The 12,375-nt window shown below is 40.0% G+C and overlaps 1 protein-coding gene across 9 annotated transcripts in view; it reads left to right on the top strand.

The window, feature by feature from the left end:
- Nucleotides 1-54: 54 nt before the first annotated feature.
- Nucleotides 55-12,375, top strand: part of LOC101166717 (glutamate receptor-interacting protein 2) — a 33,858-nt gene continuing 21,537 nt past the window's right edge. For 5 of the 9 annotated variants that reach the window (XR_013657497.1, XM_020704732.3, XM_020704730.3 and 2 more), the window contains exons 1-6: nt 55-506; nt 8,259-8,333; nt 9,019-9,157; nt 10,839-10,984; nt 11,971-12,054; nt 12,154-12,229. Coding sequence is in view for 8 of the 9 variants with exons in the window: in XM_020704732.3 (XP_020560391.1) it covers nt 329-506; nt 8,259-8,333; nt 9,019-9,157; nt 10,839-10,984; nt 11,971-12,054; nt 12,154-12,229 (698 nt within the window). In the remaining variant the exon portion in view is untranslated. Of the gene's footprint in view, nt 507-4,481; nt 5,000-8,258; nt 8,334-9,018; nt 9,158-10,838; nt 10,985-11,970; nt 12,055-12,153; nt 12,230-12,375 lie in introns of those variants that run through there. The other 4 variants (XM_078950525.1, XM_011477237.4, XM_020704731.3 and 1 more) reach the window with 3 other exon arrangements.

Here is a 12,375-nt window from a genome sequence, read left to right as displayed (position 1 = left end):
AGCCCTCTGCCATCTGCTTCAGTAAATCGGAAATTGCCAGAGAGGCGAAAACCACGGTATTTCTTCAGTCAGTCAGCTTGTGGACGCTTTTGTAACCAAGGAAGTTAGCATTGGGATTATGGAGATATAGCGTTGGTGCCGAGTCTCTCCATTTTTTGAGAGCTAGTGGTTTTTGTGGATTCCTCTGAAGGACTCACCTGGCAGAACTAGATGCTCTTCAAAACATCGCCAAGATGAGAACAGCAGGGCAGCAGGAGATCACAATGCCTGAGCTGTGAAAAGCATCAGGAGGACAAAAAACATTTTTTTGGCTTTTCACTGAAAAAAAATGAACATGTCAGTAAGGGTTATGTTTGGAAGAAAGGGCCTCTCTCCCAAACAGCTCTCATTTGCCTTTCCTCAGACAGATTCCCTGAGGAAAGGCAGCCGGTCTGCAGGAGGAAGGAGGAGGATCTTCTCTTTTTCTCTTAGATGTCAACTGGGCATCATCAGAGGGAGAACCAAAGGTAAAAATGCCAGTGATATGGAACCAGACATTTCTTTTACTTGAGGTTTTCTTAAATTAAACTTCACGAGTTGAGCTTCAGACTTTAACCAGAGCAGACTGTGATTGACATTTCTCCTGCCTCTGGATCCTCTGAGATGTTTTCTTGTAGCTTGACGTGACTGCCATAGGGTGGCACTGTGGTCAGTTTGATATTTTGAAAGGATGACATTCTGGCTTTTCTGCTTATGTCATGTGAAAAATGTTTCTATTTTTGGCAGAAACAGTCAGAAGGATTTTACAGCCCTGTAGTGTAGTTTGTGTCTGCAGTCATTCGTGTAAAAAATACATTGTTGGTCTTTTGGACAATTTCCAGTCCCTCCAAGCAAGTTCAAGTTAAACATTTGCTTTAAAGGCTTTCCTTAGTCCTGCCTGTGTTGAGACTTACAGGCTTATCTTGTTGCTTCTATTCGTCTTTGAGGTGCTTGAAAACACAGTTTTTGTTATTAGGCAGATCTGAAAGTGTTCCTCTTCAAACTAAAGAAGCTTTGATTGCAGCCAAGGTAACTGATTATTCCTCACTCATCTTTCTGGACCTTTGTTTGTCTACACTCACCAGCTGCTTTATTAGCTATGCCTTACTGGTACTGGGTTGGCCCTTTTTTCGCCTTCAGAATTGACTTAATCCTTGGTGGCATATATTCAACACGGTACTGGAAACATTCCTCAGAGACTTTGGTCTATAGTGACATGATATTATCACACAGTTGCTGCAGATTTGTTGGCTTAACATCCATGATGCCAATCTCCCGTTCCACCACATCCCAAAGGTGCTCTATTGGGTTGAAATCTGGTGACTGTGGAGGCCTTTTGACTCCAGAGAACTTATTCAAGAAACCAGTCTGAGAGGATTCCAGCTTTATGATATGGAGCGTTATCCTGCTGGAAGTAGCCTTGATAAGATAGTACCCTGGTCATAAAGGGTTGGACATGGTCAGCAGCAATACTCAGGTAGGCTGTGGCATTGGAACCATGCTCAACTGGTACAAAGTGGCCCAAAATGTTGGCAGGATGGATCCATGCTTTACTTTATCAATGGAGACTCATCAGACCAGACAACATTTTCCAATCTTCTATTGTCCAGTATTGGTGAGCCTGTGTGAATTGTAGCTTCAGTTTCCTGATCTTAGTTGACAGGAGTAGCACCTGGTGGGATCTTCTGCTGCTGTGAGCCCATCTGCTTCAAGGTTGGATGTGTTGTGTGTTCAGAGATGCTCTTCTGCAGACCTCGGTTAGAACCCATGGTAATTTGAACTGTTGAAGGTATAGGTTCTTAGCTAGCAAAAAAAAAAAAAAAAAAGTAGATTTTCAATATCACCCCTCTACAGAAGAGGCTGCTGGGATCTTTATTTCCTCTCCATAAAACTGTACAGATTGTCCATAACCCAACAGTGTGTCTAGTTTTCAACAATCATGAAAGGTCTGTTATTACTTCATGATCCAATCACTTTAATCGTCTACTTCTGGCTGGCTGGACCCCCCCCCCCCTTTTTTTATTTATTTTTTTACTAAAGAGTGTTTTTTGGATCTGCACTTGTCTGTCTGGACTAAATCCTTCAGGTGTGCACTCTGACTCTCTCATTCCATCTATCAGAGGAACATGGTCTGGATAGACCTTCCCCACTCACACGGTTCAGCATGGACCACTTTCATGTGAAGTACATGCTGTCGGAATAACCTTCTTTAATCAGAGTGGAAGCATTCATGACTTTACACACGTCTTTAAGACACTTTTTTTTTTTTTTTTTTTTGTCTTTAAGACACTTTAAATCAACATAACTGACTAGTACAAACAAGCAAACATTGTTGGGTCACCTTAAACCTTTAACCCCTAATCTTGCATTCATCATTGCACAGTTCCCAAGTTATTTATTTATTTATTTATTTATTTATTTATTTATTTATTTATTTATTTATTTATTTATTTATTAAATCCGTATGGTTCCCACACTGACTTTTCAACCTTTAAAGTGTCATTTCTGTCTATGTTGCATTTCACAAAGCGTATGAAAAATACATAATTGTAAATTTTGAACAGTCTAAACCTCCAGCAAATTTTATATAAAAAATAGCTTAATCAGTATATTACCATTCTAGAGGAAGTGCAAAATGCCTTATGTCTTAAATCATTTGATATTTTTCAAGCTATTCCCAGAGTATTTTACTGGTCCAACACACTGCTCCATTTTATAATTCTTTTTATTTCACTTGGAAATTAATTAGTCTCGCTCTGGAAGACTAAACCTGTACATACTGGAAATGGGGTAATAGGGAGAAAAGCCTAAGAGAATATTATCTAAATTTGCTGTGTGCAACAATAGATAGCATGAAAAGTGTCTGTCATCATTCATTTGTACAATGTGGCACCATAGGTGTCCCTGGGCTATCTTTTGATGCTGATAAAAATGTTAAAAGACTTTTGTAAGAATTAAAAAATAGGACATTTTGTAATGCAACATTTAAATAATAGAATGGAAGTTGAGCATTTAAATAAATCAACAGTTTTTCCACTTGATCCATTTGATGAAATCAAAGAAACAGCAGTTGATCATATTTGGCATTTTTTCAATCATGTGGTACTTTGAGCATCGATTTCATTTAGACATGTATCTCTAATGCAGCTCCTTGCTTTATTGTCTGGTGAGGGATGATATTCTGCCAGAATATTTATGGGGACATTATTAGATCAGAAATCAGAGAAGAAAAAGGTGCCACTGGATGATGACTTAACTCTACAATGACAGCTTAAATGGCGAACAAACTGATTACATTGGAGAGTTTTTGGTAAAATCCCAGAGCTGAGCAAGCAAAAGTTTACAATGGAGAGTTAAAAAATCCCTGTACATGGATCATTTAGGAAGAAACCTCCAGGAGAACAACACTCAATTAGGAGGACCAAAAAAGACAGAAAAACACACAAAATACTGGAATATCCTTCACAAGACAAAGGTGCAGCAATAAAAGAAGAGAACCTGAAACCTTTGTTTTAGGAAAAAAAATATGTCAGACCTTGAAGTGTTGTCAAGGACCAGAAGGCAGATGAGTTCAAAGTCCCTGTTGAAGACTAAAGCGAGATTTTAGTAATAGCAAAGGCAAGAGAACACAATGAAGGAATTCACACTGCATATGAACAAAAGTCAGACAACTGTGATATTAACTGGAACAACTGCTATGAGACAAAAAGAGATATTATACTAACTACAAAAGCAAGGGATAGAAACAAAAACAATTGGTAGAAAATTACCAAACTAAATAAAATTTTTCTTTTGAGAAATTTTAAAAGTTATGTCATGAAATGCTTTCATTTGTGTCTTAAATAAAACTCTCAGTCTATTACATTTGAAATAATGTGCTTTATTTTGGTACCATCATTCAAATGGGAATCCATGTTTTAGTTGTCAGTTCCATCTGGAATGTACCAATTCAACTTGAAAAACATTTTCCAATTAAAAATTTATCCTGAAAAGTGAAACCATTCCATTTTTACGACTTTAGGCAAGATGCTCCTGTTTAACCAAAAAGTCACCCAAGGTTTTTCCTTTACACGACCTTTATGTAAATGTTTCACCTCTGCTCAGCATAGCATGTAGACAGCTATTCATGCATTGGAATTTGGCATATGCATTTTGCATTGTGTGCGTGTATGTTTGTGTGTGAGAGAGCTTATAATTGTGTAGATACAAGCTCCCTAAGACGGGTGTGGGTTCTGTTGAAAAAAACGATGATACTGAGCCTGAATGTGCAGGTGGTGTTAATTGTGCCCAGCGTTCTGTTTTGTCACATCTAATCTGGGTGTGTGAGTCGTGCACGTGTGGGTGGGTTTGAGGATGTGTTTGACTTGTTGAGGAACGAGTGAAGAGTGTGTATGTGTGTGTGGGGGGTTGGGGGGGGGGTGGAGTAACTATGGTGTGTGCCTGCCTCACTGAGCCCCTCTGGCAGAGAGGAAGAGAGCGGGAGCAAACACGAGAGAGAAAAGGGTTATGTGGGAGCTCATGTGAGTGTAGGGACAGGCTTTGAGAACATCTCTGTTAAGCAGACCAAGGATTTGTGAGAAAAGCTTTAAAACGGGCCTCAGGGAAATGGCAAAGCAAGGGCAAGGACTTTTCCACCTTCTTTGGAGTTTCTGAAGCCTCTCAGGATAAATGCACTGGTGACGACTGAAAGGAATCATCCCTTCAGTTCAGGCAGAAGGACAACATCAGACTTTCTGAGAACCTTCATTTTCCTTCTGGAGCTCCAGACCGTAGCAAGGTTGAAAAATAATGTTGGACTCGTAGCACAGGAGTGAAGAAACAGACATGTTGAGTTCTGGTTGTCTGAGCGCCTGAGATAGCTCTTCTTCAGGTGGAATCGCGGCTCTCTGCCCACCACAAGTCAGCTTTCCAGAGGTTGGCTGCGCTGACGTAACCACAGCCATGCTGTGTGGTTTGAGGAGAGACACCAAAAACAGCATTGGTAAGAGCAAACCCCGCTTTGATCTTTGGGAGTAAGAGGAGCAGCACGAGTTCCCCGATCACCTATAAAAAGCCGCTTATCCCCTGAATGTGTCATTCCTCTGAGGGGCAGCTGCTCCCATCTCTTTTCCGGAATAAATGTGTGGAATCTGCATGCAGAAAATCCGAGTTTGCAACAGACTGAAATGTTACTGAACCAGCTAAAATGTGGATAAAATATGAAGCCTGATTTTAAAAATAAATCTTTGAAATGTAAAAATAGCATTATGATTTCATTGAAAGCTCTGCCTCCATATTTAGCCCACATTCTGACGGAATGTGAGAGGGATGAGATAAAGTGCCCTGATTTCAATGTAGAGTTAATTAACTCCTCATATATTTAGTCAGCCACTTTTGCACACTACACAAATCCCATTATTTTTGCAGGAAGCTGTGAACACATCTGATTGCATATTTTCCTGCATAAGTATGTTCATTGTTGGGGCTGCTTATAATCAGCTTCATCCTGACCCTTCCTCTCAGGGTGAGCGATTATTTTAAGCTGGAGGAGGATGGCTGGCAGACAGCTTGATGGAACAGTCGCGTTCAGTCACGTGCAGAGCATTGGGTATGCGTAACCCAAAGCTAATGTTGCCTTTTGACAGCGATGACAGCTGCTGGACTGTCAGGGCCTGCGGGAGCCTGTGTGAATGCGAGGCTTTTGCCCAGTTTAATGTGTTTGGGATGTGTCATTCACTATGTGGGTCTGTGCCTCAAAGTTACCAAACATGCCGTTTGTGCAAACAGGAGTGAAACACACACAAGTTAAATACCATGTGGATCAAGTGTACATCAGCATGACATCCGTGTCTAAAGGAGATCAGGGTTTTGGTTGAGAGGTGACTCATGCAGCTGCGTGCATGTGAAGACTAGGTTTGCTTTTCCGTTCCTTGTATCCCAGGGCTGCCTAAAGTTTTCAGGTCAGTGAAGGTATGACGAAGGAGCCGTACCTCTCATCTGTCTGCTGGCTTCATCTTCAGTGGGAGAGATGGGGAGCCTCACTGTGGACAACAAGACTGGGCTTTGTGTCTCAAAAAACATTTGCTTTACCCCTTGGTATCACTAACAGTGCAAATACTTTGGCTTTTTTCCAAATTTTTAGATATTTTTTCATATAAATAAAGCATTATAGTGGTGCATTTTATTTTGTACCCCTAAAACATATTGTCCATGACAGGTTTGCAATTGAAACCTTAAATAAAAATAAAAATTAGCATGGGAGGAGCCCAGTGTAACAAGGCCAATTGAAAACATTTTAAGCTTTAGTCATATAACATTAAACAATATCTAAGTTATGAAACACATTTAAGGCACCATCTGCAGTGAGAAACTGTCATCTCTGTCAATAATTGGCTACATGTTATGATATTCAGGCTTAAAGTTTATGTCAGAAAACTTTGCAAGAATGAATTTGTGTGGACAGATTTTCAAGAGAGTCTCAGTTCATCATGTGAATTTGGGTTGGGTTCAAATATCACATCAAGAAAACCAGCTCAGTGACCTAGTGGGAGAGTGTCTGCCCTGAGCCTCCCTGTTTGACACTCTGCGTTAAAGGTTCAATTGATAGGGTTAAAACAACCAAATGGCTCGCCGCTCCCCAAAAAGTATGTGTCAAATGTGAAGAAGAAACTTTGCACATCTAGGTGTGTAATAACTGATGGGACTTTATCTGTACAGGAAAAAAATACACATGAAAAAACATTAACTGTATAAATAGAACTGGTTGAAATTACTCTGATGTCACTCATAGATAATAACTTGCCTCAAGCTCCAACAAAATGAAGTAAATTCAGTCAGTAATTTTTTTTGCAACACAGGTGCCGCCATTTTGGAGTAAGCAATGATTGGACCTATTTGGTTTGAGTCATCGTTTCTATGGCAACAATTTTTGCCAATCAGCAGTGATCTTGTTGGAAATCTACACACCTTCCACTTGGAAACAGGCTCGGGAAAATCTGTCAATAAGACTTTTCAAACATTCAGCGTCAGATGACATACTTTTATTGAGGCATTTGATTGGTCTATTAAAATTGTTAAAGAAAAAATATGAAAAAAATTAGTATCAGCAACAACACGTTAAAAAAGTAGAGCAAGAATGGTTATTTTGGCAAATAGACTGAGTAATAGTGTTTCCTGTTTGGAACGCGAGTGGGGAGGCGTCACTGAGTCCAGATCTCATATAAAGTCAATAGAAAAAGGCAATGGAGTGGAAACATCTTTGCATGATTCACTCTGCCACACTTGCTGAAAACCAAACCCTATCCTCACAATCACCTACTGCCAACTCTGGAGTACTGTGTTGGTGGTGGTGGTGATAGTAGGGTGATAAGGGCACATTTTGCATGTGCTGTAGCTAAGTGGAGTGCAAAGTTGGCCACAATCATTTCTGCTGACTTGCTCATCCACCAAAATATTGTAGAATCTAAAGGAAAACCTCCAATTCCATCCATCCACAAAGAAACCTCATGCTAATGTTTAGATTGGGGCTTGTTAAACAGTGTCTTCATTGTACAGCTCGTACATTATGGCATCTTTCAGAGAGGAACTTGATGAAGAATTTGTGACAGGCAGACCCTGGGACCCTGGGGCACCCAGAAAGGTAATCTGCAGTGGACAGGATTAGAGAGGCTTCAAGTTGGCTTCTTAATCACTGCTTTGCAGATACGGCTGCTTTCACTTTCAGATGGCTTGACAGTGGCTCTGCTAATCTGTGGATGGTGTTAGAGATGGGTCTCGCTGTGGGTGAGAAGTTAAAAAAGAAAATCTTTTTCTCTGCAGGGCAGATTGAATATTTCCCATTGCTCTCCTTAGCAGCTGCTGCACATGACATGAAAATGATGATTTTCTCTCCATGTGAGAACACTCGATTAACCGCATGCTGTTCCACTGACAAAACCGCCATGCTTAGTGAAACAAGTTTGCAGCAAACGCACTGTCGTTTTTGGGTTAAAAAAGGGGTTTTCTAATCATTGCTGATGGGAGAGGTCCTCGAATCAACACGTGACCTCTTGTGTTTGATGTATTAAGTCACTTGAGTGCAATCTAATTGCTCTGTAACACTAAGTGCCCTAGAGATATGGTTTGGGCAGCAATGTGGTGCCCAAGCTGGAGCCCAGAGTATGGGCCGCTGTCACGATCTGCAGTGGGCAGTCAGGTGTATTTAGTGTTCTGCTGGAGTGTTTCCCTACATAACCTTCTTCACTTCGCTGCTGTCTCCTCAGATGAAGGACCATACTCAAAGGGGAGCAAAGAGACAACTGACCAATCACATTCATCCCAGAGGCTCAGCCTTTCAGGTGAAATACAATCAAACCTAACGTCGCTTCATTTTGGTTCGTCAACTGACCTATTCTCAATACTCTCAACACATTTCACCCAGGGCCTCAACATAAGGAACTGTAAAGGCATTCTTATTTGAGATTTTTGCATGTGTGCATGTAAAGTCATGTGCTTCCTGTGTTTTGCTGTGTATTCTTTTGCTTTAAGCGCTTAGATAAGCTGAAAAGATGCTTGTGTGGCATACCTGTCAAAGGTACTAAAGCCCACTCGGCAGGGGGATTTCACACCCCATCTCCGCATGACTAAAGGATTCCTTTGATGAATCATCACATCAGTTGTTATCAAATTTATTTTAATTTTCTAATTTACTTAAAAATGCATCTGCTTTTTAAATGCCTTTCGTCCAAAATAATTTAATATTATAGCATTTTATTTAAGCGTTGTAGTTCAAGCATACACAGCGGTGCAGCTGCATCCTTTGTCCCAGTCACAAAGATTTGCTCGCGCTCACATGTTTGACATAACTAGAAAAGGACAACAGGGTGAAAAAAATGTTTTGCATAGCTGTGCGTCACCGAAAATGATTGTGAAAGATTCTGGGGGAGAGAAAAAAGAGACTTGCATTGCCTCTCAGACAACACAAGTGTGTCAAGCAGATGCTGAAGCTGACTATGAGTCTGTGGCTGCGTCTGTGTGTGCCAGCAGAGGAGTACCGAGGAGTAACCACGGTGGAGCTGATGAAGAGAGAAGGCAGCAGCCTTGGCCTCACCATCTCTGGAGGCTCAGACAAGGATGGCAAGCCCAGGGTGTCAAATCTACGGCCAGGTGGGCTGGCTGCCAGGTGAGATTTGGGCTCTGTGATTACTTACTTACAGTTTGGCAAGCACGACGGAACGTGCTGACATCTCCTTCCACCCCCACATATGAGCACGTGATTTCAAGTTACACCAGGCGCAGGGTTAGATCTGCTTGATGTCAGTTAAAAGTGCAGTAACACAAGAACAAAGTTGTTGTAAAAGTTTATGAACTTAAATGTTAGCCACAACTATTCCTGATCCTTTATAAAACACATAAGAATAAAAAATAACACCAGCTGTTTTTTCTTCTAATAATGTTCTAATGGCAAAGCTGTTCTAAAAAAGCATTAGCCTCATCTTGTTTAGGATGTGGTGGGTGGGAATTAATGACCATCGCAACACATGAATGAGTGAGAGGTGGTACAGGATGCCAGTGTGTCACAGGGACCCCAATGAAAGAGTCCTGGCCAAATACGCCTGTTCTTGTCAAGCTGAAAGAGGTTTAAAGACAATCACCGTGCTAATTCTTCCAAGCTGCTTGTCTTCCCACAGCTGAGTTCAGGCTTGTGTGGAAGTGCTACCTTATTTAGCGGGTGGAGACACAGGCGGGGAGACAGAATAGCGGCTGGCAATGTGTGATAAAGCTGGACCATCATGACATTCTGCTCCGGTGGTTTAGATGCCTCTCTGTCTGCTGTCAATGCTGATTGACAATAGCCCAGAGGTGAGATGGGCAAAAGGGGCAGATTATTTATTTAATTAATTAGCTTTCCAGTGGGAGACATGTTGACTCAGAATGTCAAAAGGGAGGCAGTGTGTACAGTCATCCCTGACACTGTCTTTCCGCCGTTTTTGTTCAAAATCTGCCCCTTTCGTCTTTTTTTGAATTACATCAAAAGCACAGGAGAAACCCAGTTTCACCTTTAAATTATGCATAAAGTTGAATTTCTTTGTCTGTCATTGGATTAGCTCTCATTTTAGTCACCTAGAGGAGAGAAGCACAAAAAAAGACCCACTCCCATCATCTTTTGATCTATTTTAAAGGCCTTCCCAGTTGTATTTTAATTAGGATTATGCCAAAATCCAAAAACCTCTGTTGTTTTTTTAGGACATGTTGGCACAGAGCAAGCCTACCTTCACTTCCCATCATCTCTTTGTTTACACTGTCTACCGCTAGCTCACAGCCCCTCACAACCCGACATGAATCCATTGGTGTGCAAGTGGATGCATCAAAATGGAGCGGAGCAGGGAGCCTGTGGCTTACCGCCTGTAGCACCTACTACGTCACAGCTAAAGGCTTTTTCCAACTGCATTGTTTTCGTCTGCTCCTCATTAACAACAAATTGAATAAAAATATATTCAGAAATGCAATTTTGAGCTCAATTTTCTTTATTTATGTCCTCCATCGTGAGATAAATGCTACAAAACATGTTAAAAACACAAACAATACATTTTTCATTGAAGTGGGTCTTTAATAACAGCAAAAAATAATAGATATTTCTTTATTGATCCCACATTGGGGAAATTCAATTGTCACAGCAGTTCCAAAAAGCAGAGAAAAGTGACAGCAATGTGCAAAAGTGAGGGGTGTTCCCAAATACCATTAATATGAATAGACACAAACATACTGAACTTTTGGTGGCCTAGAGGATTTAAGGATTTTCTCTGGTGCTCTGATCAGTGATTGGATATGTTACCTGAAGTTTTGTTCATAACCTTTTTCAGAAGTGACCAGCTGAATGTTGGGGACTACATTAAGTCTGTGAATGGCATCAACCTGTCAAAGCTCCGACATGATGAGATCATCAGTTTGTTGAAGAACATTGGGGAACGCGTTGTACTGGAAGTGGAGTATGAGCTGCCTTCCTGTGGTAGGTTGAGATCAAACTCCTCAAATACTCGTCATAATTCTTCCTTAAATATTGTTATTCATCCTCCCCTCAACCAAAAAAAAGTAAATTCATTCTGAAAATGTTTGCTTGGGAGCTGACACAGGAGGTTGTTCTCCTAATGGAGATATTGTTAGATAAGGGAAATTATGATATTTTTGAAGAAAATATGTTCCCAAAGAAAAACTATTAAAACTTTGAATTCTTAAATGCACAGAAAGATAGATAACTGCTTAAAGGACCCACTTGAGAAACAAAAGGGTTTTGATGAAAATTAAAAAAAGAAAAATATGAGAATATCTAATCAAAAGTCAACTTCCTAACCCAAAACCCTGTAGTTATGGCATTGGAGCTCCAGGTATTTTTGAAAACATTTCAAGGAGCCTGTTTGGGTTTGAGAATTTTTGTAATATTGAATGTTGAGCGCAAACTAAATTTTAAATATAAATGTAAATCACAGTTTTGCAGAAGTGTGTTAAACCAATGGTTAAAGTTTTTCAGTTTTTCTTGTTTTGAGTGAACCGAATAAAAGTAGACGTTTTGAAGTTAGGTGGAAATATTTTGTGCATGAATTGGCCATCAAAGTGAGCCATAAGAAGAAAATGCCGTCATAACTGACAAGTTTCTAGTAAAGATTATGTTCCCTACATATTTCAAATGAAATTGTTTGTAAGCAGCAATTTGTATAGACAGTATATCAAAATGCTGCTTTGTGTAGATATAAAGACATTTAGTTATAAGAGAAGAACCTTTATAAAATGATTTATACCAGGCCACGGTCAAATGAACTTCTAAAACAAATTGGTTCCAGCTTGAAGATTATCATGTAATTATATGTAACTTGTGTTTTTTTATTTTGTTTTTCTCTCTTTTGCTGCAGTTTTGCTCACATTTTGTTAAAACTGTATTTCTTACATTAATTTTTTTAATTTTAGCCTTGTTCTGTCATTTCCTCTGTTTATTCTTAGTTCAGACACCTTCAGGAGTCATAACCAAAACCATTGAGGTCTGTTTACACAAGGAAGGGAACAGTTTTGGGTTTGTCATGAGGGGTAGGTCAATAAAACATAACATAATAATAACAATATCCCAAATATAATAGTAATTGGGTCCTTTTTTTAGACTTATTTGTGCTGTCTTGTGGAATTTAGGGGGCTTCCATGAAGACTGGCGAAGGTCACGACCTTTGATAGTTACCAGTGTCAGGCCTGGAGGTCCTGCTGACAGGTATGCATGTGGACACTGGACACATCTGTTGTGTGTAGAACATAGGCGGTGTCTTTATTTGCTTATATCTACGTTGAAAATAAAAAGATAAATATTTCCTAACAAAAGGCTGTAGAGGAAAAAGGTGTTTACCAAACTCACATTTA

The sequence above is a fragment of the Oryzias latipes genome, chromosome 7 (genome assembly GCF_053564925.1).
Source record: "Oryzias latipes strain Hd-rR chromosome 7, Olatipes_Hd-rR_3.1".
Classification (NCBI taxonomy): Eukaryota; Metazoa; Chordata; class Actinopteri; order Beloniformes; family Adrianichthyidae; genus Oryzias; species Oryzias latipes.
Note: the sequence above shows the minus strand (reverse complement) of the source record. Positions and strands in the feature narration are given on the sequence as shown.